Below are 24,915 nucleotides of genomic sequence, written 5' to 3'. Positions count from 1 at the left end.
GGAATTGGATTTGGTAGTAGATGCCAGTTTCTGACAGCTTGAGTCTTCCACTAGTTGTGTAGCAGCTTGGCATTGCTCTGCCCCAGCACGTTATGTTCTGGAGCTGCTGAGACTTGCAGCTGCATGCTCCCAGCTTTTTACCCCAGGTACCTTTGCCAGAGGCTGACTTACAACCATTACATAATCTATTTGTGTAACTGGTCCAAAAACATTTTCTCATTTTTTATTACTGAAAGATCAGATATAGAATTACACAAAACAAAAAAAAACCTCAAACTGTGCCTACCAAAAATCTAGAGATTTTAAAGAACCTCCCCCAAAAGCGGCGAGAGATGCCAAGGTAGCCAGAAAACACGATTCTACAACAGTATGCATCACCTTTGGCCAAGAATATGGGCTCAAACATTCTTTGATATCCAAGAACTTTGAGTGATTGCATGTGTATTTAATGGCTACAATCTAGCTTTTCAGATGGATGTTTGACAAACCCATGGCAGTGTTTGAAATTTGGATATTGTCCCACTGTTTTTTGGTGGAAATGATTTGGAATGTTGCTCTGGCTGACTTGCTGTTACTCTGAATGTTGAGCAGTTGGAATGATAGAAAGAAGAGAGGGCTTTACCCTGTTTTTTCTTGCTGTTGAACAGGGGGATTTAAGACTAGACTCTTAAGTTAAGGAATCATATGGGGTTTCTGGGCCGCAACGCAACACCTAAACAACTTTCTCCTGGAATAAGGTCAGGCTTGTCTCATCATTTTTAAAGAAACATGCTGACTGATGGTGTAGTCAGGGTAAACATTACTTAAAAAGGGACTGCCAGTCGAGACTGGATTTAATTGGCTGTAGAAGATGAAGATGTTGCTTATCTTGTTTTTTAAACTCTTTAATAGGAATAAATGTCAAGGGAATTGTGTGTTAAGTTGTCCTATAGAAAGTGAGATGTAACACCATTGGATGTGCAAAACTACAGTTTTTAAAATGACTAGTCGGTTGCCTAAATGACTAGTCGACTAATCAACCTTAAGGAAGGCTTGCATTATAAGGCTGCTGTTGGGTTCACCTGACTCTGATCGAATGCTTTTTTGGGGGGGTGTTTACATATGATGCATTCTTGCATTTAAAAAACAGCTAGACTGAGTAAAACAGGATGGCACAGGCATCCTGAGAATTATTTTACTTCTCATGATTAAAATGCAATGATGGTGATTGTGCAACTTCCAGTTCTTCTACAATGGGTATCATATGGTTAAAGTAATTAAATAATATCTGTGTTACTACATATTATTACATGTTACTACATATAACACTAGCTGACACTCCGAACTGTATCACAACAACAGTTTTGGCCAAAAAAATTGCATATTGAATGTCATAGCTTGCTAAAGTCATATAATTCACCCCAGAACAAAATCAAGGTTTTTGTAATCAGTGGCTTCCTAAACACTTTCAAGGAGGAAAAAAAGAAAATCAGTATCAATGCTTCGATGTCTGAAGGCTAAAGATGAATTTTAAAATGCAACTTTTCTGTGGAAAACAAACTAGGGGTTTACTGTTTAGACAATTTATGACAAAAAATCTAGACCCATCCTTACTACCTATTATCGGGAAAGTTCAGAAGGCTTGGAGAGAATTAGAGATGTTACTTTCTTTTCTTTCCCTCTTTGCCATTGTTTTTTATTTTGGAGATACTGTTCATTGATGTTTTAATTCCTGAACATGGTGGGTGTCTCCGTTTTCCTCCCAGCAGTTGTTTCAAGGCATGCGTAACACTGTTGGCTGAAAAATTATTCACAGTAGTACTTGTTTCCAATGTTGCGGGGTTGCGGCAAGCAATGAAATCTGTGGCTAGTTGGCAATGTAGTGTTAAGAGTTTGGAAATTTACCCTAACTGGTATATTACTCTTATGCAATACCTTAGTCTGTCACCTCAGTGAGAAAAGTAAAGGTTTAGTGCTTAAAAAATCTTCTTGAGATTCTTGAAAGAGCCTTATCCATTAGGGTTAAAATGTCTGAGCCAACATGTGAAAATGCTTTTGTTACTTTTTTGAATTATAAAATATATTATCAGCATAACAATTTGAGTATGAAGTTGATTTGTAAAATTAACATGCATTTTTCATATTTGTTATGCACTCATGCTGGCATGAAGAGAAGAAATCTGACCTTTTGTTCAAAGGAGTTTATATGGTCAATATTACAAATCTATTTGATCAGTGATCTAGAAATAGAGCAGAATCTTAAATATTTTGTTTTATGTCAAAATGTTAATTGTATATATTGATTTATTCATTGATTTATTTAGTTTTCAAATTCATTCTACTTTTATCATTTCCAGGTTTAAAGTTTTAAATCTAGTATTTTCAATGTGGACCACAGACTTTTAAACCCCACTGTATATGCATTACTCTAACCAGCCAATTTATCAGGGATATTACAAATATGGTTCTCAAACCAACCTGTATATCCATATTAATGGTTTTAATTGCTGTAGAACAATTCTGGTCATTGTCAATCAGCCCAGCGTCAAAATAGGCTCACTTTTTTGTGCCGCATGATGAATGTGACTCATGGCTTGCAATAATATTTGAGCAGTTGCTCTGTTCACATGTTGGCATAAAACTTTAATGGCCTTAAGAACCTCTCAGAGTGCTGTTTCTGTTCACATATAAACACAAGCCTTTACATTGGAAGTTCACCTTCTGAAAGGCAAGGTTGTTAAAACCTAACTGTGCAAACAACTTGGCATTCCTGATTTTTACCACCTACATATTTGTGCATGAAATCTAATTTAAAACATATATATGTAAAAATATGTTGTGACGTCTTAGTTTCAAACTAGTTTGGAAAGCCATACCTCAGTGTTGATAGTGTGAAATTAAAGATGAAGTTGTATGAATAAACCATTTATTTGATTAGAGGTATAACTGTTCTTTAGGATCTCCCTCATTATGAACCTCTATCTTCTTAAATTAAACTGGTGACTCAATTAGGGATTAGGTATGGTTGTAAAACAACATTTTGACTGTGTGTGCCAGTTCATGTGTGCCCTTTTAAAAAAGGTGCAAAGGCCACCAATCACATCAACATTAAAATAAATTAACTCACATACTCAATCATAGCACAATTTCCCCACACAATAATTGGCTTTTGTCTCACGCCAGTTAGTTCCCCTTTGGTCACCAAGCGTGACTTCCTCCATTAAATCCAGATCCCATCACCAATAAATTAAGAGTACAGAGCTTAGATGAAGATGAAGGAGAAACATTTACATTTAATCATTTAGCAAATGCTTTCATCCAAATTGACTTAGGAAATGAGGAAAAACTCAAGCAATTTATCATTAAGGAGCCGACAATATTAGCAGTGGCACTCTACCAAATTTAAATGTACACTGCCACAGCATAAATGTAATTGCAGAATAGAAGAGAGGAGGTAATATTACTTTTTTTTTTTTTAACAACTTTTATTTATGGCTATGGATTAGTTAATTGTTTGCAGAAGAGGTGCCAAATTAAAAATGAACAATAATGAAGACTTAACCATATGGCTTTTTTGTGTGTTAAAGAGTGTACACTGTAATTAGAACCGTCTGGATATCCGGTCCCTGATGGCTAAATGTATCTCCAAATGATTGCCTCAAATTTACAGCTGGGACAGGAATAGTGTCTGAGAGATTTTTCCATGTGTCATCTGATACATCTAAAGTAGTCATACCCCTTATATCAACTGCAGTGTTACTTGCCAACACAACTGTGCTCAGATTAGGAGTTCACCTTAGCTCACAGTAAATCCAGAATTATGGTACCTGGGGTAAAAAGAAGATAAATAAAAAACGAACAGAATATTCCATTTATTATGATTTTGCTGGTAATGGAAAAAGTAAGCAATATTGTGAACATCAGAGTGATGTTAATGTGTTTATTTGGCCAGTAAGTTTCCTAAAGACAGTGTCATTAGACTAATTCCTCAATCTCTCTCTGTCTTGCAACTTTTGTGAGTGTCAATGCAGATGTTTATACAGTGTCTCTGATTAAAACGTAACAATTAGTACATTAGTTGGTTCTTGCTGTCCATTTCAGTGAATCTGATTAAAAACTCTTATTCAAAAAATTATTTGCATCATTACTCAAACATATTCACAGACCCTGCGTGACATGTGTCATGTATTGAAGTAGTTTTAGTAAAACATTAAACGATAGATGTAGATAAGTACTGATGTTTACTATGTATTGTTTTATTGGCATATAAATGAAAATAATTGAAATATATTTATTCTTCCATGTGTTCAGTAAAAAAAACTAAAACATGCTTTGATTATTTATAATTTATTTTTATATTTGAAATTTACTTTGGGCATATATATATATATATATATACACATTAGTCTAGTGATTTTTTTTTGTAGTTGCAGTTTTGCAAAATGGCATATATAAAACCATTGATTATCAGTTCTGCATGTAGGTTATTGGACATGCAAACATAAAATCAATCTTTTTGCAACAAAAGTGTGTTGGGCCAAAATATTTTATGATTTAATATGATTTATTGAACAATTTCAGAGCAATGCTTATTGAATACTGTCAAAAAATAAAATATTGATTTTTATTTTTTTATACTGCACAGCCCTAGTTTGCACCATTCAGTACAAATTAGTCCCTTTAAGAATGGCAGTTTTGTATTTATTTGTTGTAGGGACGTGATCTGGGAAAAGCTTTTTGAAGATGGGTGAGTGGTAGTGTGGTGAATGTGTATCTTGGTTTTAGTGTTGTTTTCATGATGGGGTGGCTGAATGTAAGGTTTTCCCAAGTTTAATTTCTTGTCTTCTCCAAATGGATGAATGTTAAACAAGAAATGAAGTTTCCTTTCTCAGTCTACGATTGTAAGAGCAAGTGGTTTGTTTCCAAATGAACATATTATGCCATTCAGAGGGGCCAAAATGAAGGTATTAGATCTCCTACAGGGATTCAGACAGTTAACCTTTCAAATAATCCTCAGTTACGGTCAACACAAAAGGGAAGAGAGGGATGATGGCTTGTCAGTCATGGAAACGTCATATTTAAAACCAATAGCAATAGGGACCAAACAGATAATGTTGAGAGAAATGTATTGCGTTGGTAACACCTAAATATGACGTGATAAAGCATCAAGCAAGAATGTTAATGGATTTTTTGTCCAAACCAGCAATGGCTGCAACAAATAATGTGAAGAAAGAAATTTTGGTGGTCACTTTGTATTTCTTTTTTATTTATTTTACTGGGTAGTCCCGTCCATAGTTATGTCATTAGTCCAAAATTCTGCTCCACATATATCACTTTTATGTGATCACACAGATGGATGACCGTACTCAGGGCAGAGTACCATGATGGTGGAACGACTTAAGTGATGTGGTGACTAAAGATTGGTCTCTTGCTTAGTCAGTTCATTTTGATCCTGATTTCGCAGCACCACAGTGGTAAAAGAAACCATAACCATGTCAATGATTGGACTGGTACAGGATGGCACAGTTTCCATTCAAGAATCATTTGGCACAATAGTTGTTTTGTCACTTCAGAGCAACATTGTGTTTTCAGTGACGACAGAGAAATTATTTGATACTGAAAACTTGCTCTGTTGGTGCGAGAGAGTATAAAGAACCACTTTTGTTAGCAGAAAGCAAAAATGTTATTTAATTTAGTGCTTGCTAATAACAGGACTGTTGTTGCGTTAGAATTGCAGAGATGACAATATTCAAACATGCAATGGGAAAGTTGATTCCTACTGTAATACAAAAGAAAATTTGTATCCATACAATCCTTCACCCAAACTCAAAAAAGCAGTCATACCATATCCAAAATCGTCTACAGCATCACCTTTTCCATATTTCAATTTGTATGTGTTTTATACGTTTGCTATTATCTTTAGAATTGGATGTAACAGATTACAAATTTATCGCTAGTTAGATTCTTCGCCTGCTTCCATCTGGTGTTGACATTTACTCTGTTACAGCCTAATAGCATTCCAAGCAGAGCTGGCACAAAACACACCAGCTGCTCCCAACAATCCCAAGTGGAGTGTGTGTGTGTGTGTGTGTGTGTGTGTGTGTGTGTGTGTGTGTATGTGTGTGTGTGTGTGTGTGTGTGTGTGTGTGTGTGTGTGTGTGTGTGTAGTGGCTTTGGTTCCAAACACTGGGGACTCTTAGGGTATTTTTTTTTTTGCCTGGCTCTCAGAACAGTGGAGGACTCCTCAGCTGTCAAGCTGACCACTTCCTGTGGGGTGGCAATGCTTAGTATTTGTGATGTAATGCACGTAGGGCACAATCTGGGCTTTGTACACTCTCCTCTTGCACTGCTGTGTTCACTTCTATATGTGCACATCTGGTCATGTTGTGAGTGATCTTTAAAATGAACTACAGGTAAAATTTGTCAAGACAAACTTTGATTTTGGCTTTCAAATTAGTTAAACAGATAGATAGATAGATAGATAGATAGATAGACAGACAGACAGACAGACAGACAGACAGACAGACAGACAGACAGACAGACAGACAGACAGACAGACAGACAGACAGACAGACAGACTGATTGATTGAGTGATTGATTCATTCATTCATTCATTATTCATTCATTCATTCATTCATTCTCTAGAAGATAAATGCAGCCGTAACTCTGATAAGTGCAGTCTCTGTACTGTGATGGGGCTTAAATTCAGACTGAAATTGTTCATATATACTATTTCTCTGTAGAAATTAACATAGTTGGGGGGACACTACCTTTTCTAGTATTTTCAACATAAACGGGAGATTTAAAATCATTCTATAATTAGCCAGTTCTCTAGGATCAAGCTGTGGCTTCTTAATAAGCTGTTTCATATCTGCCAATTTAAAGTTTCTTGGGACATGTCCTAAGGATAGCGAGGAGTTAATAATATTAAGAAAAGGTTCTGAGATTACAGGAAGTATCTCTTATGAGCTTAGTTGGTGTTGGATCTGACATACATGTTGTTGCTTTTGATGTTTTGATCAGTTTTGTTAGCTATTCTTCAAGTACAGCTCCTCTCTACTTAAATGGGGAAAGACTGAAATCTCCAAAATGGTTGGTCAAGATAACGATCACAGAATAAATATCAAATCAGTCAAATCTGACAACAATGGAATCTTAAATTAACTTCATTAGCTCAGATCAGGCTGGTACAGCTAATGCGCATGCGTATTTTTGAGTTTACTGACGAGATCTGTACCTAAAATGTGATTGGCTCTTTTACATGTGAGGCAGGACTTCCTCTTAAACACACTGGGTGTTCCAATTTCTCTTGTTCATTTTATTACCTGCAGTCTGTCTCTGCTAAACTGTCTCTTATAATTTTCCTGTAATGGATTATCAAAATCTAAACCCTAGATGTTTTATTATTCATTACAGGAAAATTATAAGTTCAATAATTTCAAAAAGTTATAGCGATCCAAATCAGAACTGTTTGAAGGTATATACCAAGTTTGAATTTAGCTTAAGAGCTCTAGGATGAGTTACCATTGGAAATGTTGGTCTTTGTATAAGGACTCTTATAAAAAACCTAAATACGTTTAAAAAAAAAAAAAACAAGCAATTATTAGTTTTAATCATTGGTCAATTCTATTCTGTTGGCATTGATTACGATATGGTGTGTCTACCCAATGATTGTATTAAGCAGCTTTTTCTTGACAAAAATGTTTGCTTTGGCAATTTAAGGTGTGCCGCTTGATTCCTTTTTGTTTCTGATTTATTCATTTTAACACTCCCATTTACAATGTTGCAGTGCAAATATTTTTCTGTGAATGGCATGTTCTGCCAGTATGGCAGCTATTAATTTGTTGCATTCAGAAAGTCATGATTGTTTCCCTTTTTGTCTTTCAGCCACAGCAAGTGGTTCAGGAAAAGCCTGCTCAGGTATGTCAAATTAAATCTTGCACCATGCATGGTTGTTGAAACAGGTGGACATGCTCACATATATGACACAGTATTCTCAGTATTTGCTTTACACTATTTTTAATCATTAGATATCTGCCCAGTGCAGTTGGCTCTGGGCTGTAACATTCTTAATGACTCACATGTACTGCAGAATAGTTAACTGCCAATCAAGATTTGTGTCCTGTTGCTCTGCCTTCGAGCATTCCATGATTTAATGTGCCAGCTCAACAAGCATTTTACAATTATGCTATTGGCAGATACTTGTATCCCAAAAAATGACATCTATTTTTAAGGTCTATGCATTTCATTTGTATGACAAACCTTTGTCACTTTATCCATGTTTTACCACTTTCGAACTCCTGTCGACCATAACTGCTATGCAATGGCTCAGACTCAACACACACTTGTTTGAGGTAGAATACATGTACAATCAGTCAAGAGAGGATGCGAGAAGCCTTGTGTTTGAGAGAAAAATAGACTGATGATTGTGTGTACATATGAGAGGGAGGACATTTACTGTTTTGGTATTAAAGTCTTTAGGATTCCAAAGTAAGTGAAAGGATGGCATGATTCTGGCTTGATGAGAGACCTGTGTGCTCAATCATTAAGGCTAATGTAAATCCTGCAGTGCTATGTGTGGAATCCCAGCCTTCTTCAGTTTCATCCCCTCACAGATGGATATGCCATCTAAGCAGACAGGATTAGTTTTGAAGGGTTGCCCCTTTTTTTCTCTTGTCAAAATTCCTTGCTTCTAACAATGGAATTGGTTCCAAAGTCTCTGTGCATGGTGCTTTTTCAATGTGCTCATGAGAAAAAGACCAAAATCTGCTGTCTATATGTTGGTTAGTGTAAACCGTGTGAAAGTTTGATGATGCAAAAATGCAAAATATTCATAAAACATATTTTCACACCAAAACTACTTTTTACACCACCAAAAAGTAGTTAAAACTCCAATCTGAATAAACTCCAATCTGAATAAAACAAGTATGGTATTTCCGAATTGGTGAGAAGTTTATTCGCGTGAACTTGCGTTAAACTATATTCCTCTTCACAATATGCTGGAAAACATGACTATGCTATAAAAAGTGAAAACATGCATCTATTACCATAAGGATACGTTTCTACCTGATCTTTAGTTACATTCATTGGTGTCCTAACGTATAATCAGGTTAATTTAGTCATATTGGGTCATATTTTTGTCTTGAACAAAACCAGTAACAGGGATTCACCGAAAAACGTCTTCCTTGGAACACATGGAGAATTTTTGTTGAATGGTGAGACTTCTGTCTAACATCTTCTTTTGTGTTCCATGGAAGGGAAAGGTTTGGAAAAACAAAGCTAAATAAAGGACAACATTTTTAATTTTGGGTTGAAGTTTTAATTTAGATGTTACCAGATGACCCACATTTTTAGGGGCCTGACAAAAAGACCCAAATGGCTTTTATCCAAAGCGACTTACAGTGCAATTATTACAGGGACAATCCCCCCAGAGCAACCTGGAGTTAAGTGCCTTGCTCAAGGACACAATGGTGGTGGCTGTGGGGTTCGAACCGACAACCATCTTCTTAACAGTTTAGTGCTTTAGCCCACTACGCCACCACCACTCCTTGGCCATGCTACAATTCCCATCTCCCCCACACCAACTTCCACACATTTAACAGGAATCTGCATGCCCCCACTTGTTCATTGGTGCAGACCAGTTTACAGTGTGAATGCATAACTGCAGCCTGATTTGTTGCTATGTGGGAATGCAAAGGCCCTGATGGCTTTGAGCCACACTGGAAGCTTCAGCACATTAAAACACTGTACACACACACATATTCACTGCCCAGGTAGCTAAGTGGACAGAGATAGTTCCTCTAACCCATAATGCAAAATTAGATTTTTTCCTTTTTTCATTATCCTCTTGTGTAATAATGATATAGTGTGTATGTAGTTGTGTAATTATAAGACATTCTAACACTGATTAAAGTCAGCACTTTAATTTTCATTAAAACAAATGTTTATATAGGTAGGTCTTGCCTTTGTCATAAAATAGAGAGCAATTTTGTTGTGCATTTGCTATTGAATTGTTGTTCTCAAAGCATGGAATCCATTGCATTAAGTGATCTATAGAATATCAGCCTTTTTTAATGGCATAAAGGAAAGCGTGTCCACTTGGTTTCTCCACACAGCACTACATTGTGATTGATTTTAGTGCCGCCTTTAGTTACCAATACCAACTTCTTTCATTTCAAAGTACAGAAAGGAATGGGTGAATTCAGTCTCGGACGAGTTGGCTCCCACAAAAACGTGCCACTTTAACTACCATAGAAAGATTTACAAAAGAATTATGTTGTTAGAAATTTGAAATCTTAATGCAAACCTACACCTAAGCCTAACCATAAAGTCTATCCCCTTACCCAAACCCTAAACTGAATCATGATTGTAATAGAAAAATAACTTATGTACCATGGAAGAAGAAAACATCTGGATTTGGAACGAGACAGGAAATCGTATTACAGGTAACTGAAATCCAACAGTCATTTCTATTGCATAAATAAGAACGGAATGAGTAACCAGATTTATTTAAAGAAATGTCAGTGAAAAAAGTGTTGGGGCTTGCAATCATGTTATGCCTGTATTGTATCGATTCCAAATTCTGTTTGTTAATTGCCTGGTCTGTATGGGAATAAAAGTCATACCTTTTCATACGAGCCAAGTCATATGATATCTTACGATTTCACCATCTCGTACAAATAATAATATCATAATACATAAACCTGTGACCTGCATTAATTAAACTGTAATTAATGAATGCACCAAGTCTACATACTGTATATATATATATATATATATATATATATATATATATATATATATATATATATATATCACCTACATTTAGACTAATTATTTGCATTATTTGATGGAAGATCTCTTAATTGTGATAAATAATGTTAATAAATATAATTGATTATTTTATTAATTCATTAAATATTATAATACCCTTTACTAGTGGTAATATTATTGTACAGCACAGCCTCTTTTGTTCTATTGCTTAATTATATATTAAATAAAATAATGTTCCTTCAACCCCTCCTTCTCTGTTCTTTCACTCGCCCATGTCACACATGGTAGCGCTTAGCTGGTCCTTCACAGCTGAAGTGTCTGCCGCACTAATGAATGGAGTTTGGCTCGTATAATGCAGACAGGCTTTTGCAACGGCCCTTTCCCCTGAATGGGAGCAACACAGCGACTTGGGAAAGGAAGAGGGTTATAAATTATGTCAGTTAGCTTCCCCAAATAAAATGAAGCCATGTGGAAAATTAAATCCATTTCATTCTCAAAACTTCCCAAAGTTAAGCGTCTCTGCTTAGTCCCCCCATTCACCACTTTCCTCTGTCTCAAGACTGGTCATCTCAGCAGCAGCTGTGGGACGTTCGCTGTCTGAGCGCATAAAAAAAATATTTGTAACCACAGAGAAAGCATGAAACATTCACTATTGTTAACTTGACACTCCATCTAAAAATGCAACGGCCAGTGCGTGAGATGCTGAAACATGTTCCTATACATAAATTTTTGCTAAATTTGTACATGGCTTGTTGTACTTATCGCATCACTTTCCTGGTGAAATGAACAACAACAATGACTTTTAATCCCTTTCACACAAATCACGAGTAAAAGGGCAGATTATCGGTTCATAAACACTTACTTTTCACCCTGTTCCTCACACAATGCTCTCTTATGACATCAAAACCCTTTCCTATAGTGTTTACATAATAACACATACGTTTTTTTATTTTGTTCGAATGCGATCGAATGCTCAGTCGATAGAGCGTTGACCTAAACACCACTCCCAAAGAACACAAGAGTCAATTGACACGAAAGTGTCATAGAAGCACCGCAAAATGACGTAGTTGCTTCAGTAATAGCGTTGTCATGTCACATTTGCACGTATGAAACTATCAGTTAGGTTAAACTTTAAAGATTGGGAGGTAGGGTACATAGTTTAACCAAACCTTGTTTGACGGTGCACTTTTTTTTCCTCATATAAAAAGCTATACTTTACTTCTATAGAAATGAATAGTTATTTTGAAAATGTGTATAAAATCCTGACCACTCATGAAGAATTCAGTCATATCAGTAACCTTATAAAAGCTTTTTAATTTTACATGGTGCAGGGGCACCTCATGGGGGCTGCCATTTTTGAATCACATGACTAGCTGAATACTACTTGCTTAATCTCAGTAACTGCCCTGTTATTGGACACTTTCATTAATGGATTAAATTAATCCTGGTTTACTGTGCAATGTCAATTGGTTTGGTATCTGAAAACTACTGTGTTTCAATGATGCAGCATCCGGGCCATTAGGTGTCAGTGTAAGCTATAATGCATCATACTTCAAAACAACTTTGTACAAGTGCCACTCAGTGGACATTTATATTCAGAACTATGTAAAAAGCCACAAATATGTATAAATAGCCGCATAATATAATTTTGCAAAAGGTTGCCACAGTCACATTATATTCATTCAGCTGGATGTATGTGGTCTTATGTACAAGTGCTCAGCTGATTTCTCTGCCGTGAACTCGAACAGTCAAAATAACAAAAATGTACATTCTGAATACACATAGCCATGTTTCTGTCTTTTTGTGGTGAATAGATCCTGATTTCTGTGTGTTTTGTCTGCCCACTGTTCTTTTTAGGAAAAAGAAGAGGAGGAGGCAGAGCCAGAGGAGGACTAAGCAAACACAGGATTTTACCTCTACCTCATCCAGCTGTCAGCTCTCTCCAAGGGAAAAGACTGCCTTGACCACTTATTATTGACTTCCCACTTTTGTTTGATCGTTTTTTTTTTATTTTCGTTTTTTTTCCTCATTCATTTGTTTTGGTTTTTATTTGTTTGTGATAAACACACACAACATCTCAGAACATAAACCTAAAAAAATGACGTAAATGCAAACACACATCTTGCAGATGATGATTATTGGAGCCACCTTGCTGTTCCAACTTAAGTGTTCAAAACTGCTGTAAGCGCACAGAGTAAGAGCAGGGGTTAAATACACAGTATGTGCTGCAGCGGTTTACTTGCGCCACACACTCTCGTTACCGAATTTTCCAGGCTTCATTGGTAAAGAAGAAAAATAAATCGGTCCGTTTTTGTCTTTGAATAGTCACAACATGAGGTGCCTCCTGTATTTTGGTGGAGCTTTAAATGGACACACCCATTCTGTCATACACAACCAAACACACTTGAACACCCTCTCCACATCACCGTGCCACCAAAGATTTATTTTCCCTTTGTCTTAGAACATTTTTGTTTATAAAAGAGCTGACTGGCTAAGGTTTGCGGTTTACCTCAAAAATGTCCTAGTGATTTCATAATAAGCTCAAATTCAATGAAATATTCAAACTGGTGTGAAATGCTGCTGCATAACCTTTAAAAATTTTCTTAAGATATTTTAAAGGAATATTCCATGTTCAGTACAAATAAAGCTTCATCGACAGCATTTGTGGTAATAATGTTTATTACCACAAAAGCATATTTTTTTTACTTGTGCCTCCTTTTCTTTAAAAAAAGAAAATCTGGGTTACAATGAAGCACTTACAGTCTAAGTAAATTTAAGCCAATCGGGAAACGTTAAAATACTCTTTCAAAAGTGTATACATGATGAAAACAATATCTGTTAACATGATTTTAGTGTGATAAAATCACTTACTATCCTTTTCTGTGTAGTTACAGCCAATTTTACAACTTTGTTGCCATGACAACCTAACGCTGTTAACCTGTAAACTTATTATTTAAACAACTTTACAGCTCAAATAATGCAGGTTTTAACAAAAAATTAATTTAAATGCTTTTATAAAACTATAATCTTCACATTTCTGCCTCTAAATCTAGCTTCTTTTAAAGATGGAGAAATCAAAATAATTTTTGGTGGTAATCAAAATTATGCCGCAAATGCTGTCGATTGACCTTAACTTGTATTACACCAGGAATATGAATGTAAGAATATTAATCTGTCAAAATTGTTGCTTGTGATGCATTAGTCATTTCATCAAAATGACCGTGAGCTTTAAAAGATCTGCCTTAAAACTGCGGTCAGACCCACAACCCTGTTAGTTAACTGATTGTGAGTGTAATTTTTCTAAGAAGGTAAGAGTTTAGCAAAGATGTTTAATTCCTTGGTGGCAGATTTGAACCTAAAATTCGATGACGCATTCTTATATTGTTGGCGCAAACATAAATGGCATGTGGTCAGTAATTTCCAGCATTACTACAGAACAATGACGCAGCCTTCTACTGTACATATCTCGCACACATATGTACATAATTGTTTTTATTTTTTTGTATGGCATAGCTTTAAGAACATAATATCCAAGCTCAGCTATAGGGAAATGTATCAACTCAGATTGCTTCAAGACCTAAACCTCAAAAACCACAGGAACAAAACCACACTATACCTCATTACTTACAAAAATACCTGAACAGGAGTGGCGGCGTTATGTCAGAAGACACGAAAGATGTTCGATGCATCTTAACGTACGCCAGCACTGTCACAAATGCAATATCTCCTCTCCATTTCAAGCTACCTCTGATTTCTTCAACCAGCAAATCAGTTTGAGAAATGCATGCTGCTATAGAGTTCTCATTACAAAGCAGGGGATGGCAGTGAGTGCCAACATTGAAAATGAACCTTGTTAAAATGTTGTCGTAACTTGGCATGAGGGCGCAGCAATGCTCTGCAAAATGTTTTTTGTGAGTGTCGGGCAGGAAATAACTGAAATCTGAGGTCTGTTTCTAGTCATATGTAGAACTAATCATGCAGCTAAGGGAAAAATAGTACTGTTTGTTCTTGTTAATTTTTATTTTATTTTATTTTTGTTCACATTAGCATCTGACATTTGTAACAAGACACTCGTCTCTACAACTGGGATGTCTGTTTTATATTTTTAACTTGAATATATATATTTTGTACTGATTTACTCAATGGTTTCTAAGGATCAAGTGGTTGTACGACACTAAATGATATTGTTTTGAATGGATTTTTCTTTTCTTAATTTTTTTTTTCTCTCCACTATTGCTCTGAGTTTATAGTTTTTGTTTTCTCTTTGTACTATTCAGATATGTACCTCAAAAAATTATAAAAATTGACATAATCAGCTGACAAATACCTACCTCCAGTCTTGAAAAAATTTTACGATTTTTGATGTCTTAGTATCAATTCAGGTACTGAAAATTACATTCTGACTGCACAAGATCCTGTTTTACAAACATTTTAAATTTGAATCATGGTCATCTTGATTCAACTGGGGGAGAAGACGGATAAGAAAAACATAAAACACATCATATGAAATAAAAATAAAAAAACTTGAAACTTTCTTTCAGGTTTAAAAAAATAAATAAAAAATATATATATATATATATATATATATATATACTATATACTGGCAGCCACAAGTTTGGAATAATGTACAGATTTTGCTGTTTTGGAAGGAAGTTGGTACTTTAATTCACCAAAGTGGCATTCAACTGATCACAAAGTATAGTCAGGACATTACTGATGTAAAAAACAGCACCATCACAATTTGAAAAAAGTAATTTTTTATCAAATCTAGACAGACCCCATTTCCAGCAGCCATCACTCCAACACCTTATCCTTGAGTAATCATGCTAAATTGCTAATTTGGTACTAGAAAATCACTTGCCATTATATCAAACACAGCTGAAAGCTATTTAGTTCATTAAATGAAGCTTAACATTGTCATTGGTTTTGTTTTTGATTTGCCACAGTATGCAATAGACTGGCAGGTCATCAAGGCCAATATTAAGTTAAATTGGCAAAAAAGAAACAGCTTTCTCTAGAAACTCTAGAAACATTGTATGAAGGCTATACAATGCTTGAAATTGCCAAAAAAAATTAAGATTTCATACAAAGGTGTACACTACAGTCTTTAAAGACAAAGGACAACTGGCTCTAACAAGGACAGAAAGAGATGTGGAAGGCCAGATGTACAACTAAACAAGAGGATAAGAACATCAGAGTCTCTAGTTTGAGAAATAGATGCCTCACATGTCCTCAGATGACGGCTTCATTGAATTCTACCTGCTCAACACCAGTTTCATGTACAACAGTAAAGAGAAGACTCAGGGGTGCAGGCCTTATGGGAAGAATTGTAAAGAAAAAGCCACTTTTGAAACAGAAAAACAAAAAGAAAAGGTTAGAGTGGGCAAAGAAACAGACATTGGACAACAGATACTTGGAAAAGAGTGTTATGGATCTTAACCCTATTGAGATTTTGTGGGATCAGCTAGACTGTAAGGTGTGTGAGAAGTGCCCGACAAGACAGACACATCTATGGCAAGTGCTACAGGAAGTGTGGTGTGAAATGTCACCTGAGTATCTGGACAAATTGGCAGATAGAATGCCAAGGATCTGCAAAGCTGTCAATGCTGCACGTGCAGGATTTTTTGTCATTTTTCACGTTATTAATGTCCTGACTATATACATTTGGATTAGTTGAATGCCACTTTGGTGAATAAAAGTACCAATTTCTTTCCATAAGAGCAAAATCTGTACATTATTCCAAACTTTTGGCCTCCAGTGTTAAATGTTTTCTGATTTTGTATATTGCATATATGAATATGTTTTTAAAAGAATAGTAGATATTGAGCTACACTTGATTAGCATTTTTATTTAGTTTTTTTTGTTTGTTTGTGTACTTTACACAAATGTGATTTTCTTTTCTTGTTATATGGTTCAAACAGATGTATATGTAATGCTTATGTAGTATAAATTACACCTTTTTTAGCCTGTCACCATAAAAACCTTAAGAAATGTTAACATGGTAATCTCATCTGGGCCTGAGGTAGAGCCTCAGAGGAAGCTAAAGGAACTGTTGGCATGCCTCTTGAACTTACAATGGCATGTAATGACCGTCTTTAAATGCGGCAGCTTGGCTTTTGCCACAAACCACCATTAAACGTTACTCAAACACTGTAATGCTACTACCTATATGGTTACAGTTCTTGTAAAAGTGTAATGTCAGTGCCTCAGCTCTGCCTTTTGACAACCTCGAAACCATCCAGTAAGTTTGAGATCATTTGGTCTGAACTCTGGCGATGGTTATGATTGTAGGCGGAAAGCTGATTCTAGGTCAGTGTAAAATGGCAACTTTCACACAAAGCACCCTTCATTGTTTTGCAAATAAACGGGAATCTATGATGATGCCCACAACTGACATTTATGTGTCTCTGAGATAAGGAAAACCCTTTCTGAACCTTATCAATGTGTTCATATACTTCCTATGTTGGTTTGATTGTGTATCTACAGGAGCCACTGTTCATGTGCTTTCAACTCTGGGTGTCTTAATGAAGATGAAGTTGTATTTTCATGACAACATGTTCTAGAACAATCGAATACACTTTTCTACCTCTGAGAGGGCCTCCTGTTACCTCATTTTTCAAACTTGCTATCTGCTTCAATTCAGGTGCCTGAGTCCAGAGAGAACATCATATAGTTTTAAAATGAAATATATATATAAATATGTATTCATAGTTTATTTTTGTGTGTATGGGGGGATTTTTATAAGGCTGTACCTCTCTGCCTCAGTCACAAGTTAGGAAAGACTGGACATTTGACTTGTTAAAACGTTTGTCTTTCAGTATGCAATGTTGCATAGTCTCTGTGGCAGTGGAGATGGGAAACTATCACTAGGTAGTTTCACTCTCAGCTGTCTTCACTTGGTATAACTTGTTTTCTAACAATTATGGCTGTTTCACTTAGTATTGCTTTGTGATTTCACTTAAAATTGCTTGCTTGTTTAATAAAAAAGGACAAAAAAACGTATTGGAAAAAAATCCTCTTTATGCATATCTGCCTCTTTATTCAGCACAATAAAAAAAGGTGCCTTTGATCATTGTTGTCTATGAAGTCAATATTGCATGTTTTATGTACTGTAAAAATGTGTCATCTCTATAGAGAAACGTGTTTATATAATCACATCATTACAAGTAAATTTCCTGGTCAGTTTGTAAACAATGGTAGGAATGGTTAAGACAAAAATAAATTCCATTTTCAATGTCTTGCCAATACAATAGTGAACTTACAGTCTTGAAATATATATGGACACCTATTGTAAAAGCTTTCTTTTACTGATGCCTTTGCAGAAATAACATTCACAGGCTATTTTGAGCTTTTGTGACATTTAATCATGTGCAGAATAAAGATATCTGATTAAGTTTTGGGGCAGCTGTGGCTCAGGTGGAGCTGGTCGGCTGCTAATCGCATGGTTGGTGGTTCGATTCCCGGCCCACACGACTCCACATGCCAAAGTGTCCTTGGGCAAGACACTGAACATCAAGTTGCTCCCAATGACAGCTAGTGCCTTGCATGGCAGCTCTGCCGCCATTGGTGTATGAGTGTGTGTGTGAATGGGTGATTGGGACCCATTCACACACTTTAAAATCTAAGGTTAGAAAAAGCACTATATAAGTGCAGACCATTTACTATTTAACATTTTCACTATTTAAAATAGTAATTCTTGATGTCAGCAAATTATGTTTATACTAGTAGAAACTAGGGCTGTTGATGTAATGCGTTAAAGCAATCTAATGCTCTTAAAGCTAAACTAAAACAAATTTCATTAATGAGCAAGTACACCAACAACCCATCTTCCAAACCATGTATTTGCCTTACCATGATTCACTATGGTAAGCCTATAATAATCATTTATATTTTAGAGCTGTCGGGACAGATTTGGTGGGAAATTAGATACTTCCGTCAGTCATCCAAGCATGTTTATGCCAGGTCTGTAAATAAAGAAAAGAAGGTCTGCAGCTACTACTGCACATGTATATGTGCAGTGATAGGTGTGGTTGTAGTTTAAAGCTGAAAGCTTGTAGCCACAACACATGAACAACATTGACCATGAATCATTCAAAAAGGCAACCCTCTGGGGAATCAGCCATTTTCAAAATAAAGAAACATTAACTGAAACGAAAACGTCTCGGGTTACATGTGTAACCCTTGTTCCCTGAAAAAAGCGGAACGAGATGTTGCGCTGCTAAGCGCTACGGGGAACAGCTTTAGCTGTGAGCCGAGCTGAATAATGTGTGGAACACGTCAATGAACATTGACTGGAATTTATAGCCTCGGCTGATGTAATCATTAGATGCACCTGAGGCCAGGCTATAAATGGATACGTCACCAGGTGTCGTCAGATACTTCTTTTTGAAGAGCAATCCTGGGACGTCCCAGTGCGGCAAGCAGCACAACATCTCGTTCCGCTTTTTTCAGGGAACAAGGGTTACACATGTAACCCGAGACGTTCTCTTTACAAAAAGCTTCACTACGATGTTGCGCTGCTAAGCGCTACGGGGAACGCAATACCCACGCCGCCGCACTTGGGGCTGTCCGGACCCCTACGGTTGTGCAGTGTACTCACAAAAACGCGAGAGGTCTCAGACATGAGCTTCAGATGTCGACTCAAGGGCATAAGAGCCCAGAGTAGCATAAACATCTAAACCATTCAATTTTGATGAATGTGTGCGGAGAGGACCAGCCTGCCACATCACAAACTTGTTCAGGCATGAGCTGAGATGTCGACTCAAGGGCATAAGAGCCCGGAGTAGCAAAGCATCTAACCCATAAAGTTCGATGAATGTGTGCGAAGAGAACCCTATCGCACCACAAACTTGTCATAAAAACTGATGAATGTGAGCGGAGAAGACCAGCCTGCCGCATCACAAACTTGTTCAGGTATGAGCTGAGATGTCGACTCAAGGGCATAAGAGCCCAGAGTGCAGAACATCCAAACTAAAAAGTCCAATGAATGTGTGCGGAGAGGACAACCTGCCGCATCACAAACTTGTTTAGGAATGGGCTGAGATGTCGACTCAAGGACATAAGAGTCCGGAGTAGCAAAGCATCTAGCCCATAAAGTTCGATGAATGTGTGCGAAGAGAACCCTATCGCAACACAAACTTGTCATAAAAACTGATGAATGTGAGCGGAGAGGACCAGCCTGCCGCATCACAAACTTGTCCAGACATGAGCTTGAGATGTCGACTCAAGGGCATAAGAGCCCGGAGTGGCAAAACATCCAAACTATAAAAATCTAGAGGACCAAAAGTTACATAGTGTAGCTTTAATTATATGAAATGTAACACATTCAAAAATATCCCAGACCTCAGAGCAATAGGAGCAATACAAGTTTGAAGCATCATCTGTTTTCAGCAAGGGGCAGTAAGCAAATCTCCAGCTGGATAGGAACCGCACAGCTGGGCTTGCTTGACACTAGCAACAGCACAAGATGAGAGTGCGTTCTTGTGTTCAAACATAGTGGGATGGAACACAATTCCAAATGCAGAGAAATCTGTTTTTCTATGTTTCAAACTACGTTTAACTTTACACAGTGACCTAAAAATGCTGTGTTTATGATACAATGCAGCCAAAGTAAGATGGTCCGAAAGTGTTGTCTGGTGTATGTGTACATTAATGCATCCTTAGAAAAGCCCTTTTAATGAATGACCAAAGTTCAGCCATGCAACTCTATGTTGCCAAAGGTACTTTGACTTATTATCTGTTAGCCAATCGGCATGCTCACATATGACATGCTAAGCAAATCGGCATGCTGATTGGTTCTCTGACTTGTTATCAGATAGCCAATCATCATGCGTCTCTCTCCTTGTGTTTTATTTAAATGGCTCAATTTTGCAGTTAAGCTGGTTTCTCTACAGCTTGTCGTGAGTTCTCTCTGAAACCCACCTCCATCCTGGCATCCATCTGCCTAGATCTACTAGACAGGAATAGTTTGTGTTTGCAGCACCATGTCTTGCATTTTGTCCCATTCACAGACTCTGCCACAGAGCAAAGGTCAGGGGCTCCGGAGTGGGCTACATCTCCCCTGTGTTACACCCAGTAAGGGTGTAAATTTACAAAGACAGAGGCCCACTTCAATGTATGGAGCTTCAAGGTACACAATGTTACGGTATTTAGACAACGATTTTTCCCCTGTTCCTCTTGCACACGCTCCCCTCTCTTCCCAATTCCAAAACATCTCTTTAACTCCCGTTCTTTGATGTATACACAGGGGAGATGTAGCCCACTCCGGAGCCCCTGACCTTTGCTCTGTGGCAGAGTCTGTGAATGGGACAGCGGTCCCCACTTCAAAGCCCTGCCATTCTGTGCACTCTGACAGCACCTGTCACTCAATGACCCCCTTTTTTATTGTGCTGATATACAGTACATATTGTGTATCAAATTATTTTGTGGTCATTTTATTTGATAGTTTTTGTTGTTATGAAAATGAATTTTCTCTTCAATTATGAAAGACTTTAAAATAATACTTAATAATGTTTAAGTTAAAAATGTTTACATTCTGTTTTTATTTTCATTAATGAAGGCACTGGTGTTGGTTGGCTTAACTTCTGATGGAGTTCACTGTTACTATAAGCATGTTCGGAGGTTTGTCACCTCTTCCTCTGTTCTATGTAAAGAGGCTCTGTCTTTCAGGGACAAGCAAAAGCCTCAGACAGCAAACTGGTTCATTTACACTCATCAACATATTAGGTAATGTCTAGATGCAGAAACTATACTTTGAGAAGTCATTGCAACTGTTTTTGCATGCTATGACTACCCATAATTATGAAGAGATTTCTTTTTATCAGTGATGTTTTCTCACTGTGTGTGCTCTGTTTTTATCTGTGTGTGTGTTTTTGTTTTTAATCGCAATTCTTTTTTTTTTATTAATCCACATGTTCCTCCATTTCTTTCAAAAAAGCAAAAATCTGGGTTACACTTACGTGAAAGTGATTGGGGCCAATTCACAAACGGTAAAATACTAGCTGTTTCAAAAGTATGACATAAAAATGTGTGTTATATGAACTGAATGTGATAAAATAGCACACTGACTTTTCTGTGTAATAGTCAATTTTACAGCTTTGTTGCCATGACGACATAACGCTAAACCCTAAACTGACTGTAAAAATGACAATTTGAACAACTTTACAGCTCAAATAATAAACGAGTTTTAACAGAGGAACATTTTTCCAGAGAACATGTAAATTGGTCCATAATTTTGAGTCACTTTATACCAGAACATTTTGCATTTTATCTTTTAAGTAAAAATAATTATCTGCCCTTTTAATTGTTTAATTATTATGTTTGTACTCCAAATCATTGCTGAGATATTATCATGTAAATGTTGGCCAAGACTTTCCTTTATTTTTTTCAGTGCAGAAACTCAAAATGCTGAAGCAGGTCACAAAGCATAAATGTAACAAACTTTTGAGACGTTTATGCTTAAAACAAGAAAAACAAATTAGGCACTCTAGCTGTTAAGATAATTTAACTTAATTTAAGACATATTCTTTGAAAATATATCTTATTGGGTATCTCAGCGAGTATTGACGCTCACTACCACCCCTGGAGGTGCGAGTTTGAATCCAGGGTGTGCTGAGTGACTCCAGCCAGGTCTCCTAAGCATCCAAATTGGCCCTGTTGCTAGGGATGGTAGAGTCACAACCTCTTTGTGGTCGCAATTAGTGGTTCTTGCTCTCAATGGGGCATGTGGTAAGTTGTGCGTGGATTACGGAGAGTAACATGAGCCTCCACGTGCTATGAGTCTCTGTGGTGTCATGCACAACGAGCCACATGATAAGATGCACGGATTGACAGTCTCAGAAGCAGAGACAAATGAGACTTGTCCTCCGCCACCCTGATTGAGGTGAGTAATTACGCCACCACAAGGACCTACTAAATAGTGGGAATTGGGCATTCCACTTTGGGAGAAAAGGGGATAAAACATTTTTTAAAAGTCTTATTATTTTTCACAGTTTTTTTTGTAAGGATGTTTAGATATTTTTATGCATATGTGTGCGCATGTACGTGCTCGTGCTCTTTCTAGAGTGTTACCATCCTTCCACACCAAAGGATGTCCGTTCACTCTGCTGAGCGAATAAAACACACTTCCTGTTCTCTCTTGTGTGTCTGGCCGCAGCTGTTGTAGCCCTGCCATAGACTCCACCTCAGATCCTTTAAAATCCTGTTTCATGCTTTTCCATATAATCCTTAACCCCTTAACATTCCTATCATTTATATATATGTATATATATATATATATATTATTAGGGCTGTAAATCGATTTTAACTCACACAATTTTCTGTGATTAATCGCAATTAAATTTTGGTACATGCTACTTTTCAACAAACATTAAAAAATCATCATAAATATATTTACTTTATACTTTTCACAAAGAACTTGCAAGAAATTGTTTAGTCATCATTTATTCAAATGATTTATTTACAAAGATATATATCATATTGAATGCTGAAGTTTAATTTGCTGAAGATTATAATTAAAAAAATATAATTTTCTCTGGCTGCCATTAAGTCTCTACAAGTTTTACTGACAGCAGCTTGCTGAACAGCCAGGTCCTTCTCAGTCTTTATCATGCACACGCTGGGTCTCTCTTATGTGAATTTGCCTTTGACACTAGATGAAAGTGAGTGAGCATTTTTCAGGCAATGCAAAGAGATTCAACAGGTTTCCCATACCTCCCGCATGCCTGTTTCACAACTTGTGGGTAAAGTGTTCATTCTCCATACAGTAAATCCACTCCCGTGTTTATTATACCTGGGACATGCATCACACATAATGAATAAGCATGCACTGCTCCACAAATCAGTTTCTGTGCTAGGATGTGCAGAATCGAGTGTGTACATCTTGAAAATGTACAGTATACTGTATATGCCAATTTTAGCCACAGAAAGTGGGGAACAATATTAGTGAAGTTTCACCCATTATTCAAAGGTACGTGGGTTTGTTCTTGGCAGGCATCAGATGCCCTATCCCTGCTCTAAATTTAAAAAACATGTATATTCAAATGTTTGTGTTTGTTAATCAAAGCATTGAGCACAATCATAGTTCACAGAGTTTTACTTATCTGACATAGATCAAGATTAAGAGATTAGACATTGCATACGATAACTAGGACCGAAATCTGTTTTAAAAAAATAAAAACCAAACAAACAAAACCTAGATACAAATCTGTCCTCATACATATGCATGCAAAAATCACAATCAAATCCAAAATTTCATAATTTTACACCCCAATAGCAACTTCCAAGCCCTTGAGTTAACATGAAATGTCAAAATTCCTCTCAGGAGCATCTCCTCTAGGGAAGACAAGAAAAGACAACAAGCAGCTTCACGTGCCACACACACCACTTTGGTTTACGACACAAAGGCGTTTGATTATTTAGGTGCATTTTCCCCTCTTTGGACACACAGATGTTGAAAAGGAAATAAATAAAGTGAACTAATGAACAAGTTGTTCTAAATATACAGAAGAATGCTCAGTGCTTATCTAACAGTTGTTTCAAACGTTACAACAATTTTACAATGAAAACCTAATGAAGAAGCTGCTTCGAGAGGAATGACAGCATACTCAAGATGACATTTCTCCAAATAATTTATTGATTCCGGCTTTTCCAAAGAAGGAATGTGACTTTGAGAACACTGAGGCCCCGCAAAACGGTTATGATGAGAAATCTTTTTAAGAGTGCCGTGAAAGTGCGTTCCCTATGATGAGCTGTAGCTGTGATTTAGTGTTTTGTTGTGGTTCATTGTTGTGTCCTTTTCTCCAGAGATCTTGGATCTGTGGATTGTCTGGGAGTTGTGGGATCCAGAGGGACTGAAGAGGGAGGTGGTGGGTTTGTAGCCTCTCTGAGACCATGCTATGTCTGGGTGCTTCCTGCAGACGAGTGTTTGGAATGGGTCGTCTGGCTGTGAGGAAGGCCAGAGCTGCTGCATTGTTCCACAACAGGAGAAAGGTTAAGGTTAGTCACATTGGCCTCTTTCAGGGTTAATATATGTCTAAGCATTAAGCACACGCACTCAAAAAGTAACAGACCTTTAAAAACAGTTGTGTCTTGTTTACATTCACATATACACTACACACACACACATATGGATCCTCAGATAAATAGACATGGGAAGACGATCCC

The 24,915-nt window shown here is 36.9% G+C and overlaps 1 protein-coding gene across 2 annotated transcripts in view; it reads left to right on the top strand.

The window, feature by feature from the left end:
• LOC127639157 (high mobility group protein HMGI-C-like) overlaps positions 1-24,656 on the top strand; it is a 49,940-nt gene extending 25,284 nt beyond the window's left edge. The window contains exons 4-5 of one of the 2 annotated variants that reach the window (XM_052121033.1): positions 7,867-7,899; positions 24,556-24,656. In XM_052121033.1, the coding sequence (XP_051976993.1) occupies positions 7,867-7,899; positions 24,556-24,606 (84 nt within the window). In that variant the 3' untranslated portion in view covers positions 24,607-24,656. Of the gene's footprint in view, positions 1-7,866; positions 7,900-12,609; positions 15,243-24,555 lie in introns of those variants that run through there. The other variant, XM_052121034.1, reaches the window with a different exon arrangement.
• Positions 24,657-24,915: the final 259 nt, after the last annotated feature.

The sequence above is a fragment of the Xyrauchen texanus genome, chromosome 47 (genome assembly GCF_025860055.1).
Source record: "Xyrauchen texanus isolate HMW12.3.18 chromosome 47, RBS_HiC_50CHRs, whole genome shotgun sequence".
NCBI lineage: Eukaryota > Metazoa > Chordata > Actinopteri > Cypriniformes > Catostomidae > Xyrauchen > Xyrauchen texanus.
The sequence above is the reverse complement of the archived record's forward strand: the minus strand, read 5'-3'. Positions and strand labels throughout refer to the sequence as shown.